The 23,532-nt window shown below is 45.7% G+C and overlaps 1 protein-coding gene across 1 annotated transcript in view; it reads right to left on the bottom strand.

Moving 5' to 3' along the window:
- Positions 1–4,813: 4,813 nt before the first annotated feature.
- The window catches only part of DDX31 (DEAD-box helicase 31), a 48,518-nt gene continuing 29,799 nt past the window's right edge, over positions 4,814–23,532 (bottom strand). The window contains exons 20-22 of the mRNA XM_061352329.1: positions 21,149–21,260; positions 15,664–15,844; positions 4,814–5,251 (exon numbers count right to left, since the gene is read on the bottom strand). Coding sequence (XP_061208313.1) covers positions 5,104–5,251; positions 15,664–15,844; positions 21,149–21,260 — 441 coding nt within the window. The 3' untranslated portion in view covers positions 4,814–5,103. The remainder of the gene's footprint in view (positions 5,252–15,663; positions 15,845–21,148; positions 21,261–23,532) is intronic.

Below are 23,532 nucleotides of genomic sequence, written 5' to 3'. Positions count from 1 at the left end.
TTTCCACCCTTTATAAGTGTCGCTCACCCGGCCGCGGCCACCGGGCCCGGCAGCTGGTCCCCGGGACAGCCGGGCAGCGGCTCGCGTCCCGGGGCGCCGGCAGATGGGCGGCGGGGTCCCCCCGGCCCTCTGCAGCCGGCGGCCCGGCTGTCTGCGCCCCCCCCCTCCTCCGACCCCAACGATCCCCTCCCCGGGGCCGGGTGCCAGCCCGACGGCCCCGTCCCGGGAGCTCTGCCCCGGTTCCCCCCACGCCGGTAGCCCCGGTCCCGCCGGGAGGGTCATTGTCGGCTCGGCCAAATGCACAGCCACGCCTGGAGGGGAGAGCCCCCGGCCTTTGTGGACCGCGCTGATCCTTTGCATGTGAATGGGGGAGTTTGGTAAATCCCTGAGCCTCGGCTGGGGCGAGGAGGAGGAGGAGGAAGGGGGGGGGAGAATCGCTCCCAGCTCGGGGTTAATGAAGTGGGAAAGGAGTCTTTCAGAAAGGCCTGCAAACAACCCCCCTCCCCGGGCAACAAACCCCCGTCCCAAATCCTACATGGATTGACTTAAACCCAGGGGATAAGTGCTTTAAATTAATCTCATTGAATAAGAATGAGGCCAAACAAAACTCTTTAAAATCATATTAAAAATCTATCAAAGGACAACTTGCAGTGGGTGTGCTTTTCATTTTGTGAGCGCAAAGGCAAGGAGCATACAGCAACCTTCCTCCCATTTACACAGCAGGAATGTGAATCAAAGACATTCTCTAATATTTAATTGTCCTTGTAGCCGTAGCAGATTCCTCCTCTGACATTAATGAAGTACAAGGCTTCGTTACACGTTTGTAATTGCAATATTTAAATTTGCCATTTCACATCTGGAAACTCCTCTGGAACAGCGGGGCTGAGCCTGTGCTGTAGCACAGTGACAGGGTCCAGTTTGTGCCATGAGGATGGTGGGAGAGAGTGGGGCAGAGCTAGAAGAGAGGGGCTTCTCAAACCTCCCCTCCAGGAAGGGGGAACAGCCATGCCGAGTCTGGCTGAGAAGGAAGGATTGCAGAGGGGAGGCAAAGGCTGGAGCCATCTCCTCCAGGTTGATCTCAAAGCAGAGTCAAGCAAGGCAAGCTCAAAATGACTCAGTTTAGGGAAGACACCACAGCCTTTAGGCTCTCGTCAGAGAGCACTGCACTCGCCACATGAACAGCATCGCCTGCAGGAGGATCTCAGCAGCCTCAAAAGCTGCTTAAGGCCCAGCCTCACCTCCAGCTTGTGTGCAGGGACCAAGATGGGATCCCACTGTCCAACATCAGAACCCACCTGCATCTACAGCAGTCCCTGACCAGGCTGGAAACCCAACTCTGGATTTCTAGAGGTTGGTGCCAAGCAGGCGTTATCCTGGCAAGTCCTCGGGGTGGGACAGGCTGTGCTGAAACCAGTGTAAAAGGCAGAGCTGAGAAGAAGCACCGATCCCATTAAGGAAACCTCTGGAGTATTGCCCCAGCTCTGCTCCACCAGTTTCTCTCGGGGCTCAGAGACTCCAACGGACAGGCTGCTGGTGGCTGGTTTCAGGCCCGGGCTCTGGATCCAAGACACAAACAGGTCAGTGCAGTGGGTTTGCCAGGACCAAGCACAGCCCTGGCTCTCAAGCCCCTTGTGGGCTTTTACCCAGCTTGAGGGCCATCTTCCTCTCCTCCTGACACAGCTTTAATAGGGACCACCATCCTCAGACCAGAGAGAGAGCAGAAGTTGCTCCACTGAACCACACACACAAATTCAGTGACATCAGTATGATCGTTCCTAGCAGAGATGTTCCACGATTTCATGTGCATACCAAGCAAAATTAACCCAGGATGGAAAGGCCTGAACAGTCGGTGCTTTCCCTGCCCTCTCCCCAGGCTTATGGAGAAAATAACTTGTTGTGAACAGGGAGCTCTGTTGCTTTCTATCCTGCTTAGTTATGAGTGCTTCTCCGCAGTGAGTACCAGCACTAAGGGGTACTGTGCTTGGCCTAGACACTGAAAGCGGGTGCTCAATTGTGACCTTTGTTCCAAGGGGACCTCCTTTTGGCTATCCTGAAGCCCTGAAGTGTAAACTCAAGATGTTCCAGCTGCAGAGCAGGGGAGGACGTGGGCTCCCATTGCTGGCAAAGGACAGCTGAGGAAAGAGCTCCTCCTGGGAGCAGCAGGACTCCAGGTGTGAGAGCAGGGAGCAGTGGGAAGGCAAACCCGGACCCAGTCCAGGTCTGCCTCACAGGCAGCTGTATATAAAGCTCCACAGCGCCATCAGTTCCAGACTGAACACACAAAATTCAAGCTGCAGGGCAGCAGGGCCCCTACCACTCACCACTATCAAGACACAATCAAGCCTGACCAAAGCCAACAGAGGTGCCCTGCACGCTGCCAAGAGCCCATCTCCGCACCCGTACAAGCCACATAGGCAGCTTCCACCCAGCCAAGACCCCTGCAACACACACCACATACCTCAGAGCAAGAGGGAATAAACTCAGGAGTGGTTCAGGGTGACATCCAACCTGCTCCATGCCAGGGGAGCCCACCGTGACTCCCAGCAGCTTGTCCAGCATTCAGATGCTCGGAAGAGCTGGCTCCTACAGCAGCCAGTGGAGCTCTGCAGCTTGGTCACCCCTGCTCCAGGGCAGGTACCACCCCATGTCCTGCCCTGCTGATAAGGTGCTTTGAGTTGAGTACAAATTAACTTCAGACCTACCAGGCTCTACCTGAATTGAGTGATGCACCAGCACAAAGTCAGCACAGAGCCAAGCTAGAGCTACCAAAGTGAACAAGGGCAGACCTTGGTTCCTGCTGACCCAGCTACAATTCAAACACATTTTGCTTGTTGGCCTTCAAGCTTATTAAGAGCAAACTCGGCTTAGCTTCAGGTGCCTGTGTATTCCTTCTAACACCTCCTCCTTCTTGTTTAACAATCCCCTCCTCTTCCTTTCCCTAATCCCACAAGTAATCCAGCACTACTTGCTAAAACATGGTGAAGCTGGAAGAAAAAGGCATTCTATTTTTTTAATCACATTATTTATCACAACCATTTGTAATGTTACATTCCCAGTTCATACAGATGGCAATAACATTTCCTGACATCTCTCACTCGTCTGCCTTTATTTGTACTGTTATGAATTTGCCAACAGTCCCTATTAATCCATATGTGGCAGTCAGGAGAAGGTCATGTATTTTCTTCTCATGCACAAGCTCAGTTCTTCCCAAACTTACACTCTCTGCGTCACTCTCTCTGAGTCATTTTCATCCTCACAAGGTTTCTGTTTAAGATGACATTTGCCTTAAACCCAATTGCTCTTCCAAACAGTACTCACACTAGAACCAGGTGGGCTTTGTTATTTTATCTTAATCTAGTAAATGCTGGTAACTTCATTATCTCTGCAAAACCATGGTTAATTTTATCCAGGTCTCTTTATAACATCTTCCTGAAGTGTTAAGTAAAAGCAGCGTGTTTGGTAACTGCCTGGGACGAAAAAAAATACCATTTTGGTTCTCAAAGTTACATTAATTTCAGAAATTAAATACTTTTGGGCAATTGCTTCCCTCCTACAATGCTCACTATGACTCATTATAGCCCTGAGCAAGTGCCCTCAATTCTGTAGTCACAAAGTGAGCATCATTTTCATCTGGTTATACTCCCTTTTTCTGTACTTTTTTCCTTCTTGCATTTGAAATTGCTACTGGATTTCAACACTTTCTGGTCCTGTGCTAAACAATGTGCCTGGCCTGGGTCACAGATGGGCCGCTCTTCCTCACTGCTTTCCTCGAGGAAGATGCACACAGGTAGCAGAAAGCTTTGCACTGTTTTCAAGTGTGTACTGTTGGAGCTTGTGTTGTAGGAGGCGCTGGAAGAAGCACAGTGAGGCAGACGGGGAGAGGGAGGTGGGTGCTCACCTGCCAGTCCAGGGGGAGGTTGTGAGCCTCCAGCAGGCCTTGGGGAGCACTCACTCTCCCCCATGCCCCAACTCAAGGGGAGCTCTGTCACCGACTCCACTAAGCTCAGGTTCCACTTGGCATGCTGGGCAATGGTGCATGAGTGCTGGTCTCAACACCTTTAGGCCATATTGCCTCTCTTTTCTCAGTAATCCCAATTCTTCGACAAGCAAGAACAAGAAAGAAGGCAGATGTGAAAAGCAAGCAGTGAAATCCATAGCTTGGGATGTACTCAATATCAGCCTAGCCAAAGCACAGAGAACCCAGAAAGTTGGGGTTACTACTGACAAGTGTTAGCAAGAGCCTGCAAAGGCTTTAATGTTCAGAAGCAAGACATTTCATATCTGCTCTGTGTTATACAATTAAGTGAGACCACATGCTGCAGGCAAAGAGAAGTCTGGAGATCATTAGATGCCACACTGGCTCCTTCCCACATGATGTGTTCATTCCCAAACTCAGGAGTTTCGACATGAAGATTTGTGCCCATGAGCTCTGCCCCAAAGGGGCCTTGTGTCACTACACTGAAGAGAGCTCTCCACAGTCCTACCACTTGCACTGAAACTGGGGAGACTCTTTACAGGTGCCAAGATCTGGCTAATGATCAGTGTCCAGGGATAGACAGTGCACAAAGGGCAGGAGAGAAGGTGGCAGCAACATGGCTATGTGACCCAAGATAGTAACAGAAGTGACACCATGTATAATGACAGGGGAAAGGGCCTCCTTAAACATGGTCCCAGAACCTTCTCTGCCACTACTGTTTATCTGGTTAAAAATGAGCAAGCAAACAGATTGTGGAGTATTTCTGCAGCTCTTTTAAGCAGGAAAGTGTCTCCTATCTGAGTACCCGTCTCACTTTCACGTTATAGACACATCACATTTTTCTGAAAAACATATTTAACCTTTTTTATTTTTCTTGTAAAAAAACCACCTTAGAAACGTGGTGCATCTCTATGAGGCCACATTCAATTGCAGCAGTGCAACAGGACACGCCTGGATTCGATTCCATTTGGACCTATGGAATGAAAGGGAGGAGGCCAAGAACACCAAGATCCCTCCCATATTTGCCTGATAAATTGAAACATTCCTGTGTTCATTTGGCAGGTCACCCTGACCCCCAGCAGAGGCACTCAAGCAGGTTTTGCATCCAACCACTGGAAGGTCCTGACTTATGTTGGAATCTGCTGGTTGCCAGGTTTTCTCTGTTTTTTCTTCTTCTTGACCTTGGATACACCCGTGTCCATCCCACTGGAATATTCAGATCGCAAGATCTCAGCAAGGCAATGTTTGCCACGGGTCTTCTTGAGAAGGTCAGACCTGGGCAGAGGGAAGATAAGAGGAATTAGATTTCCTTCTCTCTGAAATGCTGCTAGGTGGGTTACTTATTTTACCACCCTGGAAAGTGACATTTGCACATTAGCAGAAGAACAGCTTCCTTTTCTTGAGGCTTGATTTGAAATTCTGTCTCATGCAAAATTAGATATTGTTGTGACAGGTTTTCACAAAGGTGGCAAAATATCATGCCGTTTTTAAAAGCAAGCCTTTGTTCTGTACAAATGCTCTTGCAGGGGTGGCGGGGAGCAGGAGGAAGGTTGTGCGCTGAAGGCTGATGAATTAGGTGACACAGCAGCTTGAAAATTAGAATAATAATAACAAAAAAAAAAACCCTACCAGCCTTAAGACACTGAGCAATGGAAACATTTTATAAACAGAACTGACTGCCAGAGCTTGAAAACACAAAACCTCCACACAAACAAGCAAAAAAAAGTCTGGAGTCTAAACCCAACACTTTTCTTGCAGTGTCCTGCAGACATCACATGCACCTTACAGCCTCCCTCTCCAGAGACCAGCTTTTGCAAAGGTAGCTGCATTCTGCCCAGCCACTAAACTCCAGTGTAGATCTCCCTGTAGCCCTAAACTGCCAGCTATAAATATAAAAACCTGCTCAGCATTTTTCCACCACAAGTTCTGCCCCTGCTCTATAACCTTGGCCGAATCTCATCCTCAGTGCTGCTATCACTCTCACTCATTTTAGCTGCAGGACCTATTGTTCCCTACCATGTTCCCATAGTCCTGGGCAGAAGGAATATCCACAGCTCTTGGTGTCTACACACCCCACTCTCCTCTTTATAATACAGACCACTAACAGAACCCAAAATTTTCCAAGAGTGAAAAGAAATCTATCTGTCCCTCTAAATATGAGGAAACAGAAGAGAAGCCCCCCATTCATGCCAGTGTGCATTTACACAACACACGGACGGCAGCAGTCCTGGAGGTTGACACCATATAGTACTGCCTTGCATAGCTCTTCCAGGTGTCCAGAACTGTGCTGGGGATCACAGGGGAAGGACTCATTATTGGCTGCAGCAACAGATCAACCCGTTCATTAGGCCAAACACACAAAGAAGACGAGGGAAGAAAACTCTTGGCTATCTGGGGTATTTGCTTGCCCCCTTTTCCACAGCTTGTTTCCCATCTCTGTGTAGGTTTGATGGCTGGAGTGGGTTTGGAAGGATGGATCAGAATGATAAAAAGGATGGTGTGATGATTACCACTGACAGTTTTCCCTAGAAGAGAAAGCCTGGAATACACAGGCAAGAAGACTCTGCTACCTTCAGTGTAGCTTCCATTCTCTCACTAATTAAATGTTCAAGGACCAGAGACCAGACATACCAGAGAAATAAGACACACAACTACCACCCAGCCTGAACCCACAGAAATGAGACAAAGAGACAGAATGAACTCAAAAGCAACTATACAGCTAATGAAGCAAATGTGCTGTTGGTAGAGCTGTATCTGCAGCACCTCCACAACAGATGTGCCTTGTCCAACTGCCTTCCTGAATGCACAAGCCCCAGCAGCACAGAGGGGTGTCTGTAGGTGGCAGGCCAAGGTTTGCCCTCAACCAGCCAAGCTCTGCTGCAAGAACTTCATAATGCAGCTGTATCCTCTGCTCAGCCCCCTCCATCACTTGATAAAGTTTCTGTTTGACACTTTCATTGTGTCTCCAAGCATTTACTACAGTAATTCGAAGGTTACCAAGCAACAGATCAGTTTACTTAACAACAGGGAACTATCTGCTGCAAAAGGACAAGTAATCCACCAGTAGCTGCAGGCTGAGTTTCAGCTCAGCAGGGAGGATGTCCAACACTTTATTATCAATCAGGTGAAATCATTGCCCAATTAGTAAATCAATACCCCCTGCTGTGGTGATCAGCTGTACACAGAAAAGCCAGGATGCAGGGAAAAGGGAGGTTTCTCCCTCTAACCAGGGCCACAAAAATCAATGGAGCTGTGCTGTGGAACCTGTGCTGATTGCTGAGGGAAGAAAAGCAGCTGTCAAGGCCCTGTGCAACCACGAGATGGAAGACCCACCAGCAATAGCAAGAGTCTGCAGTGACAGTACATCAGGAAAAATGCCCCAGGTCAGGATCCCTGGCTGGATTCTGATTCCTGTTGTAAACCCGTAAATTCCCCTCTCTGCTCAATTGGTGAAAGTCTCTGGGGCTCTGCCAAACCAGCCAAGATAACATCAGTGAGGAAAGGTGCCCTGTGGTTATGAGACAAAGCCCAAGAGAACAGAGCAAGACCTTGACACTCACCCCTGAGCATCCTTGGGCAAGGTATTTAATCTCTTTGGCCTTTATGTCCATCCTCCCACCTCATAACCCGGGATAGCTATATTTTCCCTGTTGCCAAAGGCTTGTGTGATGTTGATTTAAGAGAGTTATGTGGCGATACTACGGCAAAAAAGCTTCACAGAAAGGCTGTGAATTTAAGATGCAATTGCAACAGAGACAGAATCCATGTTCCCAGCACTGGATAAACACCTGGATTGTCAACATCTCTTTCTGTGATCTCATGTCTAGGTATCACACTATATTGAGCCCTAATGAGAACACATCACGTTGATAACGGACAGAGAAATCCCCATCCCTTTAAATTCCTCCCCCCAAACATAGTCAGTATTTAAGTGGGAATTACAAAACAGTGCAGCTAAAGGGAACTTGCAGGAGAAAAAAAAATTCAATAATGATTGACCTATCCCAATGTGCTACAGTGCCAAGACTTCAGCAGGGTTTAAAGGAGAAAGGAATGTTCAAACAGATGAGAAAATAGCTACTCTTATTAGCTGGGGGGAAATGAGACAGAAATAGAGAAGTCATAACTCAGAAAAGAAAGCAGCCCCAACATACGAGTTAGGAAGAACCAGGCCCTGAACACAAGTGATCTGACTTCCCTGTGTTACTGTCCAGCACACTGGGTGTTGAGTGCTGTGACATATTGGATGCCAGGCAGAAACACCACTGGAACACTGCTCTTTTATGCCAGAAGCGGGATATCAGGGCTCCCATCAAAGACAAATGGGAATTGGTAAGTAGTCAAGAGCAGCCAGCAGAGATGAGTAAGCACCACCTTCTAACTTCAAATGGGGGACACATCACCCCTTCATTTGCAGGGCTTAACCCCAGACCAACCACTGCTTTGGGCTTTATGTTTGAGGTACAGGGCAAAAGCCATATCACTCTAAGACCTACCTGCCTCATTATCAAGGGGAGAGAAAGGTGCTTTGCACAGTGAGGAATGGAAGGCAGAAAGCCTAGTAATTGCTTGGGATGGTCTAAGAAACCTCCTCTGCTCCTAATGGAGACAGTGGAAGGAATAAAAGACCTGGGTTTACAGCTATCTGTGCACATCTGTAATTAAGCTGCAATCTCACAGAAACTGGTACTCAGAGCCTCAGCAGAGAGACAATAGGAAACAGAAACTGTCCCCAAATGACTTGGTTATATCCTTCAAGTCTGGGAAAGACCAGAGCAGAGAGAAACTTTTAAAGACAATAAAGCTCTGTCCTCCTTCCGAAAACTGGAATAATATTATTCACTCTTTAAACATGAGAAACTTGTGAATCTTGCTAAATGAATCTCTGAATGATGAAAAGGCAGGAGAAGAGCATCTGGAAGAAAGAACCAAGAAGTGTCCAGGGAAGGAAAGACAATAAAATCTTTCTTTCCTCTGCTTCAGTTTCCTTCTACCTCCACCTACAGAGCCGCTTCCAGCACACTGCTCCCCTTCCCCACCTCACTCAGGAACCACAGTGCTGCCTAACTCAGTGAACTCAAGTGAGGCTGGTGCTGCCCAACCTCAGAGGAAACCTGAATGATTTGGATCGGTCTCCTTTTCTGGCCACTTGACTCTCAACTCTTTGCTTTGCTCAGGAGTATCAGAAAAGATTCAAGGCAAAACAAGGCAAAAAACCCAAGCAGGTCAATACTTGCAGAACAGGTGATTAGCCTGAGATCCTCTCTGTTGTTTCCAGCTTTGTCTTCTGTTCTCACCACAGAAGTCTCACCTAGCTTACATATAAAACACCTTTAACACACTCAGTTTGTGACTTCCACACACCGTGGGTGACTGATGGCTTTGGAAGCTCTGAAGACACCATCCACTGAATTCCACAATCACTAGCAACAAGATGGTAGAGTAACTAGGACTATAATACTATGGCAAAAAACACCCCCAAGACAAGCACACTGAACTAAGCTTTAAGGATCCCATGGACAGCTCCAAGTCACAAACAGAAGAAAAGAATACACAAGCTGTTATGTTTCTATGTAACATCCCACTCATCTCCCATACATTATTGGTAAGATTGTAAGGACTATTTAGTGTCACCAGCTGATTTCATCAGACTGAATTCATTACAATATGCAAACCATCATCCTGGATTTGAGACTATCAAACATTGGGGTGTGAAAGGACCAACTGGCAGCAGTTATACAATGAAAGAGTATGACACCATTTTGCATGTTCACTTCAAAATCCTGTGTTTCATTGACACACCTGCTTTGTCAAGAGACCTGAATCACAAACTGATCTCCAAGCCAAAAAATCCTACATGCCAGAACAGTGGTCCACATATATGTGTGGTTTCTTGGGTATCTTTTGATGGCTTAGAAGATGCCTTTGCTAGCCTTATTACCTAAATGGTGGGCGAAGTTGTTCTCAGAGATGTCTCCTTCAACTTGGTTGGCATTGCTGTCTGTTCCTTTGCCTTGAGCTGTGTGAAATGCTGGTGCAACACAGTGCAGCAAGTATCTTTAACCAACACGCAGCATCTGCAGCAACCAAAGGCTCCCAAATTTCTCCAGCTGAGGAAGGAGGAGTATTAAGTTCTGACACATAGTCCCAGAACTCATGGTGTGTCTTTGGAGCAGGCAAGAGTAGGCTGTTTCATTTATCAGAAAACATTTCAACATGGATCGCACTATCAATCTGCCTGACAGCATCTCCAACAGCTCTCTGAAGTTGTGCCAGCAGCAGAGCTGGGTTACCTCTGGTCCAAGGCTGCTGCAACACCTGCTTTTTCTACTTATAGCATTGGATGAACCATCTGCAGCCAATGCAACCCTGTTTGGGTTTGGATTTTCTGTTGCTGTTTTTTTTGTGGGGTGGGGGCAAGAAATTCATCAGCAATCCTACGCTGCTCTCGACAAGTCAACAGATGGCCTAGGTACTCTCTATCAGCTCATGCAAACCCTAGCTTGAGAAGTTCAAGGAAAATTATTACCTAGTCAGAATTGAGCATCAAGTGCTGTTCCAGAGGCATCAGAGCAGACTTCATACTAATATGTGCTAAACAGTAAAGCCCATCTTACCCCTACTGAAGTGAACTGTACGTCAGCTACACATAAAAAGACAAAACCCCCTAGCTTCATTACCATCCCTTGGTCTTCACCCTGCAGGGAAAGGACAAAAGCACCTCTGGGAGGCTGGGAACCTCCCAGGATTCTTGCTTCTGTCAGGCTCTCTCCTCTGCTACAGGACAGTATATATTTCAATTAGAGATAGATGATCATTTTTTGGTGTGTACCAAACAGCACAGAAGTTTTCCAGCTCCATGTGCAAGCCCTACTATTTCGCTCAAAGATGAAGCACAGGCTCTGTGCTGAAGCCATGGTGAAAGAGGACACTAATAAAAGGTATTGCTGTATGCAGGTATCAATCAAATGGATTTTACAGTTACAAAACCTCATGATAGGATTTTTTTTATAACATCATGATGCGGTAAGCAGGACTCATCTGTTTCCCTGAACTGCCTTAACGAAGTCTGACAGTGATGTTTCCTTTCACAACAGCCATGGCTCTTGCTCTAATTTTTGGGTCCATTTGCACTCCAGTCCATGAATACACACTCTTACCTGAGCTCCAGTCTGGCTTTCTAGAGCAGACTGCCCAAACCAAGGGAAATTCCCAGTAGGCAGAACTCCAAACTTGCATTTTGACTAATTAAGTGACATTAGGAAAGCTATAAATGGCACACAAAAACTGGCAGGGAAACTGCTTCTAATGATTATACAATTGCTGTGCAGGGAGACCCAGCTGCAGCCTTGATTCGCATGCCCTGTCAATAGAAGCATTAGTCTTTCCAAAACTGTCAGTGCCAAGGTGTTCAAAAGTGGAATCAAATACACGAGGTAAGACAAGGTAAGAGGCTACTAGCTTTCACCCAAAGGAGACTGCTGCCCTACCACACAAAGGAGGACACACAGGGTTACAAGACACATTTCCCAGCAGGAGTCTAATTCTATCTGACCACTAAATGCTGAAGAAAGAATTAGTACAATAATCTTGCAGCCAAAACCTTTGGGGCATGATGATATCCATATTCAGAGCAATAGCAGTGTATTAATGATGTAAATAGATTCCTTCAAATGGAAGTATCCTGGACACTTTTTCTTGATCCCATTTTAGTTAAGGGTTGGGCTTAAACTTGAAGCATGAGGGGATTTTCCCCTTAATTTTTATACTCTCTTTTTGTACATGCTATAGCAACTATGAATATTTGTTATACTCACATGTATATTCAATCTTTCTGAGCATTTCTGGCATCAGAGAAATCCCGTAGCAATGAGTTCAACAGAATCTATTGAACTTAAAGATTTATTTCTTTCTTTGTAAGGGCTTGAATTCACAAACAGAGCAAATTAAGTTGCAACTCCTGACCACAGTGAAACCCTTTGGGGACATACACCAGCCTTCCAGAGTTCAGAAGGAGAAAACAGACCATCAGTCACCACAGAATTTCATAAAACCCCACTGACCCAAAATGCAAAAGACTGAGTAGCACAGGGATGCTTGGTGGAATGGCAATAGGTCTTTGGCATCTGCATTGTGAATGAGTCAAAACCCATGTCTATCTGGCATGTCAGCTACTTCCTGTGCATGCTGCTTCTCTGCAGTGAACGAAAGACAGTTAATCCCTCAGTGGAAGTGGGATCAGCTTCCTTACGTCTACCCCTCAGTATAAGCATGAGCCCAGACACTTACTAAGCTGATGTACTACTGTAACTTAATACACAGTATCTGGTTCATGCGCTCACCTCTTACCTAAATGCAGCATTTTGACTTTCAAAAAGAATCATGAGCAATTATTGACCATCTTCAGATGGGGTTTTGCAAGAACCACCACAGCTCAGGGGACAGCTGGTTTGCACAAAGAGATCTAAAAAATACACAAAAATTGTACATGGGCATTCAGAAGGAGAGGGCTGCTTCCACATTTCAGCACTGAACCATCACGCACCTGGCTCTCTGTCTTCCTGCCTCACCTTCCCCAAGCAGGCTCTCTAAGGAGGCGCTAAGCACAAAAGGAGACTTCAAAAGAAACGAAGAGTTTTCTTTGTCCTCTTAAGGAAACATTTAATGATTGCCTTTACCCCACTTTCAACCTGGACTGCCTGTTCTTTATTCTCTGGGCAGGTGCTGAGAGATGAGGCTTTAGTGAGCAGACTGATTAAAAACAAGTATCGGATGTCTGGAGACAATGTGTAATACGACAACCATCACTCACAGTATCGCATAGGAAATATAATTAAAAAGATTGCTCTGTGACTATGCTATTATAATTTCAAGCCTTGCATTTCACAATTAAAAGCCATTTGTCTTCTAAATGGCAGGCTAAATTCTGAGCGTGAAATCAAAAGCATTCCTCTGTAAATTAACAGCACTATCTTGAATTTATGCTAGTGGAGACTGAATTTGAGTCTATATTCACTTTTTCTAAACTATCCTATAAATACTAATGTTATCTTCTCTCCATTTTGGGGTGCTTTTTTTTTTAAGCACACACAAAGAAAGTTGATTAGAAACAAGGTTCACAGGCAAGAACAATTGTTGCACGTCACAACTTCGGCTATTCCTGCAGGGTCTTAACTTTCCAGATGCTCCTGGAATGGAAATCTGGTGCTTGAGCCGTGACGAACCTGCGCAAAGTCTGCCCACTTTCCCTGAGCTGTAATTATTTGATCCACGTGCAAATGAGCTTTCAAATCACTCTCAGACCATTTGTTCTAACACCTCCACATCCCCCAACCCTACATGTCCTGTGCATAAACTACCTACTGTATATTGAGCTTGTCTGTACTATAATAGGATGAAGACTTGGGGAGGAGGAACTCTGTCTAAAAGAGGTTCGTAACAAGGGAAAAAGTAGCTCTAACAGAGTAGCAACATCATAGGAACAGAGAGAGGCATTGTTGCAGGCCAAGTAATCCTATGACACGCTACTGTCAGTCATAGCTTGACACCCTGCTGGGCCAGCAAGACATCAAAGCCCACCCCATACCATCTTACATGCTCTTTATCGGCTAATCAGGCTATTCTTCCTGAAATAAAGCTCCGTTAAATCCCCTGCTCACAGGGGCATTCCCATCCTGTTGCCCATCTGCTGGTGAGGGTCAGCTGAAGCAGGAGGCAGATCAGTGGCCTGTCCCTGGTGGCTTCTCAAAGCAGGACAATGTGGTCTCCAACTTTTTATTTTAAAATCCTTTCTCCTTCTCTCCCCCCCCCCCCCCCCAAGATACATACATGTGCAAGAGATGTCATCAGCCCAGGAACAATTATGTGGATTAGTGCGTTAATAGCTAACGGTTGCTAATGGAGTTTGCAGCAACAATTACACGTAAGGAGTCACAACTGGTACTGATAAAAGATTTTCCTCCTTTGAATTATTGCAGTGATTCTCCTGGCAAGCCAGAGGTTTGTATCCTGCCACTGTGCTAGGGAAGGCAGTGAATCCTTAATGTTATAATCTCAAAAGGGAGGATTATCCATCCTGTGGAACCAACTCGAAGTAACTAGGATCGGATGTACTGAGCATCTTTAGCTCCATTTCAAGTGGAGAAGAAGATTCAGGACTTTGCTCCTCCAGAAACATCAGGGAGCCTCAAATTCTTAACACAAGAAAGGAGTACTCCAAACAGCCCTGTCCACACACCAAAGAGGACAGAACTGTAAATCTAGGTTTGCTACAGACTCTTCTTGGAGAGATCCCACAGGATTTACAGAAATGCTTTTGGCAGAACTACTTAAATCCCGAGGCAGCAGTGACCAAGTCTGTAGAAGGATCATTACTACCAACAGATCTGCCTTTTGATTTGCGCTTGTACTTACAGAACTAGTCATTCACACATTTAATAACAAAATAAAATACACTGCACTCTTCCTCTTTCTCTCAGGCACTAAGCTAATGTCTTCATAGGGAGAAGAACAAGCAGTACAAGTTGCAGCTGAACATTCTGAGAGGATGAACACATTTGTCCTATTGCAAATCTGACAGCCAGGAAACCTTTGGTGAAAGTGCAGGAGAAAGGCTACAAAAGACTGTCTGTCTAGTGTAAGAAAAGGTGATAAAAAACGTCATAGGAGGCCACAGAAGGCCTTTAAAGACAGCAAAACACACATTTTGCTTCTGATGCAGTGGTATTTGTCAAGGCTGGGAAGGAAAAAACATCTTGTGAGATAAATCAGCACTTATACAGCCTTGCTCATCGTGTGCAGGACAGTCAACTTCAAATTAGAGAAGGGAAAATACTAATTTTTCTGCTATTTCCTTGATGCTTTTATCATTGCATGCCCTACATCAAGAGCAAGTACTTATAAGCACAACTGTATCTGTGAGAGGCTTTCCCTAGAGAGGGATGAGGACAAAGAGTTGCTGTGCAGTTGATCCCGAGCCAGGGATCGTAGCTCTCCATAGGACCATGCGACTGGAAGTGGGCATATGAATGGAAAAAAATCTGGCAGTTTCTACTATGGAGGTGCTTGGCCTTGACAACAGAACTGCTGCTGGAGCTCTAGCTACCATGACCTGTGCAAGAAACAGAATCAATATATGGGAAGTCTCATTCTTTGCTCTGGAATATTGCCTGTACCCTTCCTCATCCTTCAAGGTAGCTCTTCAGTGAAGTATAAATAAATAAAAACTAGGCTGTTCCTGCTCATAAGACTCACAGGAGATGTTATTTTTCAAGTGATCAGACAATAGAAAAGCTACAGCAAAATCCAGGCTAGTCAGTGTAAGTACACCTCCACACTTAGCAGCTTCCTTCAGAAAAAAGCATCTGAATTCCCACTCAAATATTCAACCAAGTTGGTTTAACAAATGTAATTTTTAGGCTCTCTAAAGCTATTAGAAAAAGGGGAATGAAACAACAGCTCAGAGAGCAATGCAACCTAAACCAATGGGTCAACATTATTTAGCCTCTCTGGAATAGTCAGATGTGACCTGCTCATGACAGCGGCATTGGATTAAATGGTCTTGAAAGGTCCCTTCCAACTCAAACCACTCTGGGATTCCTGCAGCAAGCACAATCACCTTGAGGAGCAAAGCACACCACAGTCTGTCATGTGGTGTTCCTCAGCTCAGAAACATCAATTTGGCCTACCTTTTTGGTCTTGGTTTGGCTTTCTTCTTTGAGCCTGCAGCTGGAAAAGCAGTCAGGTTCTGGGGGGCATCTCTCAGGCCAAAGCTCTTGGCCAAATGACCCAGGTGGAGAGATTTGATGTGGAAGATGTGCTTGAGGTTCCTGGGATAGGTGGTATAGGCACAAAGGAAAGACTGCAGTGCTGAGGGGAGGAAAAAGAAAAAAAGAGAGTGAATTCTGTTTGCTACTGCATTTTTATATATATATACTTAAAGATTCAGCTGTTCCAGCTGAAATGACATTGGTCTTGTCCTTTGGGACACCTTTTGGTCAGCAGCTGGTAGAAAAGGTTGTGTGAACCTGTGAAGGTTGTATAGTACTAATACAATCCTGAAAGGAGAAGATAGGTGGAGAAGTGTTAGGAACTGAAACAAAACTACATTAAGTTGCATTAGGTTTTCCTCTTGCAAGGATGCCCCTTCTGCCAGAAAGAGTGATGTCTGTAGTACATCTCACAGGAACAGTCATTGACATCAGTGGTAGTAGATAAGGGGAGAGAAGGAATGGAGAGGCAGGGGTGAAGAGAGGGAAAAAGAAGCATGGAGATGGCATAGGAAGAGTCCTCTGATATTACAGTCCCAGTAGTCCATGCATTTTTCACCAGTTACTAGCTAGTCCCTTATAATATCTGAGAGCCAGCTGGATTTCCTGACTCATCATCACACTGAGAACAGAGCTCACCTTCTCAAAAGGAAAAAAAAAAAGTAATAGAATTGCATGCAAATTTTGCTTCACATCCTTATATTCCTGTAATGCCCTTCCCTCAGGGCTCATTGCTCTAAAGTCTATCATCTGCTAATATGAACACTACCACCGCCCTTCACATACCCAGAACATTAACTACACCCAGGCTGTCCTCTCTGCTATAGGGAATAGAGGGACTTTTAGTAGGGAAACGCTACAGCTCAGAAAATACCTCCTTTCAATCCTCTGCTGCCCTTCTGCTTGCTAAACCTCCTGTGTCCCTCCCACCCCAGCCCTCACTCCATCCACCACCTACATCATTCTCTCCCTCTCAACCCCTGACAGCAGCGAGCTCTAAACTCTAACCTCTCCTGCCCTTGCCTGTTGAGCCACTGGACCAGCAAGTTTGCCCACAGCTTATGTCTAATCTCTTGGCAGCAGCCAGAGATTGGAGTTTATGAACAGTAATAAAAATGTCATTTTAGCAGATCAGCTCCTGGAAGGACCCAGGGAATCCATCAAAGCTCTGTTTACTGAGTAAAGCGAACTCCTTTTCCCAATCGATGAGAAGAAAAGATTGAGTTTTTTGCACCTTCTTCCCAATTTCACAATGTTACTCTTAGAGGCATCTGAGCAGCAAGAGACCCATGTTTTCCCAAAAAGAGAATGCTAAATTCCAGATACTTCGTCTCTGTGCCTAATCTAAAGGTCATGCTTCTGAGGGCTTATAAACCAGCTCAAATGCTCTCAAAAACTATTCTGCTCCTTTTTTTTTTTCCCATAAAGTTATTGGTCCAATTCACCTGCTATGAGAAGGTGTAACTCTTCAAAAGAAACAATACGAACTTGCTCCTGCTCTGACTCTGGTCCCGTTGGAGCCAATATAGCTGTCTTTCTCACAGCATTCGAAATGGTTGATACTAAAGATCCTGTTATTATGAAGGCTGAGCTCACCTCCACAGTTCTTTGGGCAGGAAAGGCTGCTGGTACTAACTCCCCTGATCAGAGTTAGAGAATCAAAGTGTCAAAGGCCCCACTCTTCCCAAAATCCTGACAGACAACAGTCAGATCCAGTCCTGAGTCAGATCACGTAAAGCCAGACCAAGCTGCAGGACACTAACCCAAAGCTGAGCTAACAACCCTCCCATACCTGCAGGTCAAAACCTCAGCTCCTGCAACTGTCTGACCTCTGAGGAGCTCAGAGCTCCTAATGTTCACCACAGCACCATGAGATTCAAATGAAGATCTGTGTGGGTGTGATTCTTTCTTAAATCTTTCCTATTAGGTCTTCAGACCTCTCAGTGTTGCTAGAGTCATATTTTACAGCTTTTATGTGCAATTTTAGCTTTTTTTTTTTTAAGTTGAAATTCTGTCATAATTTTATAATCAATGAAACAACTTTACAATTATGAAAACAACTTTATAATTATGAAAACAACTCAGAAAGACTGGAAACAGTGCTGGTCACACCATAACTCACATAAAGGGTACCTCATCTCAATGCCACAGGAGCAAACTGCCTGAGCTGTTACTGGTTTTGCCATGCCAATATGAGTCTAAGGCAATGTATACTGGCTTGTGGTGGGATTCAGACTTGTGCTCATGTAAGTGAGTGGATTTAGGTTGGTCCTTTCTACCCATGCATCCCCACTTTCCCATGGGAAATCTAAGTGTGGAAAGTCACAAAAAAACCACACTACATCTGCTGGAGGTTAGATAGGTTGGAGTGATGTTGTTTTAAACAGGGGACAAGAGGGGAATGAGATATGAAAGTGAGACAGGTGATATAATCTGTTCACCATGCTCTCAGCTGGCAGCCAGTTCCCAGTGCTGGCCCGGGAGTGCAGCCTCAGCCACACAGCTGGATAAACTGGTGGAGGCATTTTGCCAGTGCACAAGGCATGTGGGAACAGGGAGGAAGCATGCACCAAAACTGCTACGGATTCAAGCATTGTGCCACAGTAGTGGGCTCCTGTAACTCTGCTGCCCCTGTAAACACACAGGAGCTGAGACCAGAAAAAATGAGGCAGAATACTCAACTAGTGGCTATAAAATGGGGAAACATGGAGGAGACAAGCAGGGTTTCACAGAATCACAGAATGGTTTGGATTGGAAAGGACCTTAAAGCTCATCCAGTTCCAACCTCCCTGCCACCTTCCACTAGACTGGGTTGCTACAAGCATCATCCAACCTGGCCCTGAACACTGAATGATGGGGCATCCACAGCTCCTTTGGACAACCTCTTCTAGTGTCTCACTACCCTCACAGTGAAGAACTTCTAATATCGAATCTAAATCTACCATCTTCCTGTTTAAAACCATTCCCCCTTGTCCTATCACTTACTGTAACCCCAGTGGTATGAAGGATCAGAGTCTCCTGAGCTCTACCTGTCCCTTGACTCCAAAATGGAGTACCTATCACCATGCAACTCCTCAAATAGTCCTCTGTTTCCCAAAAGGGGCTCTGTGCTTCATGGGATTTGTCCTTCAGGTAGCAAGGCCCAGCCATACCCCTCCTCCCACCCATCTCACTACTGATCGTCAATCAAGTTTGAAGGGCAGCACCTTCAGTGAACCATTTGATTTGAGTTTGGAAAATACGGGGCCAAGAGGCAGAAGGGGTGAGCAGGCAGGGAGCCACTCGCCTTTTGAAAGCAGGCTGCAGTGAAAACACTGCTTATTAACATTGACTAGGTCAGAAAACAGGGAAAAGGAGAAAAAGAGAGAGAAACAAATGCATCTCTGGCACAGCTTCCAATTGATTGTCTGCCATGAAAGCAAAAGCCAGCTGCCATGTTAATTATTCATGATGCCTGGCGCAGAGGGGAGGAAGAGGGGGCTTATGGAAGCCACTCAGCAGTGGAAAATTTGCATATGTAGATAGAAGAGTAGGAAAAAGAGGTGGAGTGCTCCTGTACAAGATAAATGGGCTGCACAACATTTCAGCATCTCCTGATCTATTTTCTGCACTTCGTGTTCATGGCTAAAGAAGTCTAAGTGCTGAGGTCAGCAACAAGTGTGTGTGTGGATGTGTGTGCACAGTGACATACGCTGTAAAGAGAAACCACAGAGGTTTACCAAGGGTAAGCAGAGCCATTTGGTTGCTCTACACTAGCCAGTTTAGGTTAGAAGTTTGCATGGGGTATAAAGAATCCCAGAGGAGCAACAAGAAGCTCATCCATGCAGAATCAAGAATTATGATCGTATTAGTCACATGCTTTGAGACTTGAGGACTTAAAAGTGCAGCTGTAAAAGTAATTACACCAGTCAAGTAGCACAACACAACCTGAAAATGGGTGCAAGCCCCTTGTGTTGCAGCTTCTAGCACTTTCCCTGTAGGAGAAAGGTACTACAAAGCTCTGAGGAAAACAAAAATCAGCTCTGCAACTATCGGAGTGTGGGTGTGGGAAAGAATCAGTACAGTGACATGCAGTGGCAGGGGGTAGAGCAGAGTGAAACAGTAGGATTTCAAGCATTTCAGTACAACCAAGCACCATTAAAAGCATGCAGAATAGTTTGGGGTAAGCAGGTAGAATGAGCATTAGTCTTTCTGCTGTGTCATCACCTAACAAGTTAGTACAACATTCAGAAAAAAACAGCACCGTTGACCTCTTGAATGATCACTTCTCAGGATTCCAAACAATTTTAATGTTTACCTTGCCTTCTATCTTGAGAACAGCCTTCCCTTACCCAGTTTCTATGATGACACTGCACATCTCAAAGGCCAATTTTCCCATTTGGTTTTGGACCCCTTAGTATGCAATTTATGCAGTTCAGCACATATGGGACACTTGTGTGCACACACATACAGCAGGTAAACAAAAATGATGTAGACCATTAAGATTCATCAAAACAGGACCCTTCTCATCCAAACCTAACTGGAAATGCTGCAGAAGAGAAAACAACAGGAGTTGCATACAAGCACAGACAGCAGGATTTGACACAGATCAATGTGATCTTCATGTACCTGGAACATTAACTACACCCAGGTCAGCCTTACTGGGCAACAGAACAGTACACAGAAGAGGGGAGCTTAAGCTGCAATACTTTTTTGGCTCCTGTCAGAAGAGTGCTTAGTGTTTGTTTTCCTACAATATTCCCAGCAAGTTTGTCACCTTTCTTCCAAATCTGCCTTCCTCTGGATTGTCCAAACTGAGAAGCAGAAGAGAAGTTCCTTGTACTGCTGAGTGACAAGTGCTTGGCAAAGATGGCAAACCAAATCCCAGAAGCCCAGATTTGCACCCGGTTGCAGTTATTAAATCCATCTCCGTTTTTCTCCTTCCTGCCTTTCTGATTAGTTCCCAATTCTCTCATTTTTCTCCCATTCCACACAACAACCTTCAGTTTGAGATCCTTGCCTGTTAAGAGCTGCTCCCAAGGCATCCTGTCTTACAGGCTTCAGATTCATCCCTGGTGTAAACTGAAAGCATCTAAGGAGTATTGGACCAGGATGTGGTTAAGCAAGTCACCCATGACCTCTCCAGCATAACACAATCTATTCACTCATGCAATTGGGTCAGAGCCCTTGGATGTGAATCCTATCAAAAGCCAAGATTAAACCTCATTTGCACGTAAAATGGGAATGCATAAAATTGACATTTAATATCATCACAAAGCCTTCTGGGCTCATCTCAACCCCCTACAGAGCCCAATGGCCCCAAAATGTTTCTTCCAGGCCTTTCCCCCGAAGCTTTCCCCCCTGAAGAAAACCTTAGCAGCTTTTGTAAGCCCTTCTGGATTAAGCTGACCAGAAACACACTGACCTTTCTTTGCCCACCGGACAGTGCCCTCGCTGGAGTGAACGTGGTCTTCAAATTTAGTCTGCAAGACCGTGGCCCGCTCCCGGACTTCCTGAGGGTCCGTGCCACAGGATTGCTGCAAGGGCGGCGGGAGGATTAGAGGAAAGAGAGAATTTGAGTCGGGAATAATGAAGCAGTTTACAATAGATTTAATAACAGTAAAATCACACAGTAACCACCGAGGGGCCAACAAAGGTAATCCTCTCAATATTACTAGAGGAAAAAAAAAGATAAAGATGTTAAAGTCAGAGCAGCCTGTGCAGAGAGGAGAGCAAATCAGTTTTAATTTTGTGTTTTCTAACATCTATCATGTATCTTTTTCCCCCTCTCCCACCCCCTCCCTGATTCAACAGGCCAGATACCACTGCTAGTTTCCATTGCAGTTCTGTGGAATAACTCCCCCCAGACTCTAAATTAACAGTTTCAGACTGATGTTGCAAGTTGCTCCTTGGGCAGAAGATCTATGCTCACTCTCAGGCTCCAGAGAATGGACCAAATTCCGTACCTGTGAACAAAGCCATAGTATGAACTGCTCACTATCAATGCCCACATGAAGTTTTCTTACTGTCAACAAGTCATACTTCACTGTAACTGCCATCAGGTGGTTCTTCTAGAGTAAGAGAAGCCCCTTGCACCAACGGCAGGACAGAATAAGCTTCCTCAAACCAAAAGGGCAATTTTGCACGTGCTCAAGCTTTGCCAGGCTCAGACTGTAGGATGCATGTCAGGAAATGGAAAACAAACATTCCTGGGAACAAGCTGTTACTGGGAGGAGAGAAGAGGCTGTATCTCTTTCTCTCAATTACCCAGCCAGAGAAAGGAAATGTGGACAAGGAACAGGGGAATTTTTGATGGGAAGCTGACAGCAAAGTGCAAAGCCAAGCATCCATGGATGTGAACCTCCCCCAAGAAATGGCCACAGTTCTCAAAACCTACTCAGACACAAACCAGCATCCAGGACTAACACTGCCAGGTCCAAGGCAGCAAGTTGATAATGGTCAATCCCCTCTTCTGACCAGGGCTGACTGAAAACAAACATCCACCTCCCACACTTCTGTACTAGGCCTGTGCCAAGGCAACAATCCTGTTGGTCCTTCCTGGCAGATTTGCATGCTAATGCTGCAAACCCCTCCTTCCCTCATAGCTGTGAGCTCACCTCTGCACTGCTGCTAGCCCAGGAGAACTATATCACACTGACACTGCGAACCTCAGCGATCCTGGAAGCCAGGTAATGCTGCTGGCACCCTACACAAAACGTTTTGCTGACCCAGATCTACCACTCTACAGCCAAACAGCAAACCTGCCCAGAGACAGACCTCAAATGTAGCCTAAAACCTCCTGCACAGTGCCCTCCTTTGAACTCAAGATCCCACAGCTTCCACCACTGGGTTCAATGAAGCAAACACACGTGGGGACTAGAGTTCCTGCTCACTCATTACCTGGACTAACTGTCCATCAGCATCTCCAAAGACAATGGTGGGTACATTAAGGCTACATTAAGAGTTTCCCAGGTTCCTGGCCTCTGCTATCTGTCTCCCAGTCCACTTGAGAAAGACTCACCACACAGCTCGTTTCACAGACACCTTTTAGTTTGACTTCATGTGTGCCTATTAATCAGTTGAGACAGTCTCCAGCCGAGGGGCCTCTGTAAAGGTTTAATAAACTACAAGTGGTGCTGCCTCCCAAAGTGGACACTCGCTGTTGTGACTAAGAAGTTTCCATTGATGTGAAACATAAAACTTTCTCGCCCCGCCTGCTCCTCGTAGCCCCCATCACTTTTCTTTTGTTAAGCCTCCTGGCAGCACAAAGTGTCACCTTCCCAGCGTTTTTTAATATGAATGTGAAATTAGTGAGGTTTGCCCTTTCCCCTGGCGGACAGAATCCTCTGTTATTAAAAAGTAAAGCACTTTAATAATGAAAACTTTTTCTCTTTTTCCTGTGTTTTAACTGTTTAAAATTAATGAGAAGGGCATAACGGTTGTCAAAGCGATATTGAAAGCCGGGTAGCCAGGACCGAATAAGCACGAAAATCCCTCCAGAGTGTTAAATAAACAGTGCTTCAGCCCCCTCTGAATCCCTCTGTTGGTTATTGTATACATTCTGTAACAGCACTCAGAATAGATCTGAGCACCGGGGAGGCAGAAAGGTTTCAGAATTCCAATAAAGGCCTCAAATTAAAGACAGCCTGGTGCGAATTCCAGGAGAAAATTAAAGAGACCTCAAGCTTAAGTGACAGGTGACTTGCTTCTGTGTCACAACTGTCAGGGGATTTAGTGATAATATGGCAATATATTACAAAGGACTTTTCTTATTCCCCCCTTTAGGTTTCAAAATGAGGCATCTCTTCT

Source organism: Neopsephotus bourkii, unplaced genomic scaffold, assembly GCF_033783945.1.
Source record: "Neopsephotus bourkii isolate Nb327-2 ecotype Australia unplaced genomic scaffold, CSIRO-AGI_Nbou_v1 NB_659, whole genome shotgun sequence".
Lineage (NCBI taxonomy): Eukaryota > Metazoa > Chordata > Aves > Psittaciformes > Psittacidae > Neopsephotus > Neopsephotus bourkii.
This window is presented reverse-complemented; position numbering and strand designations above follow the sequence as displayed.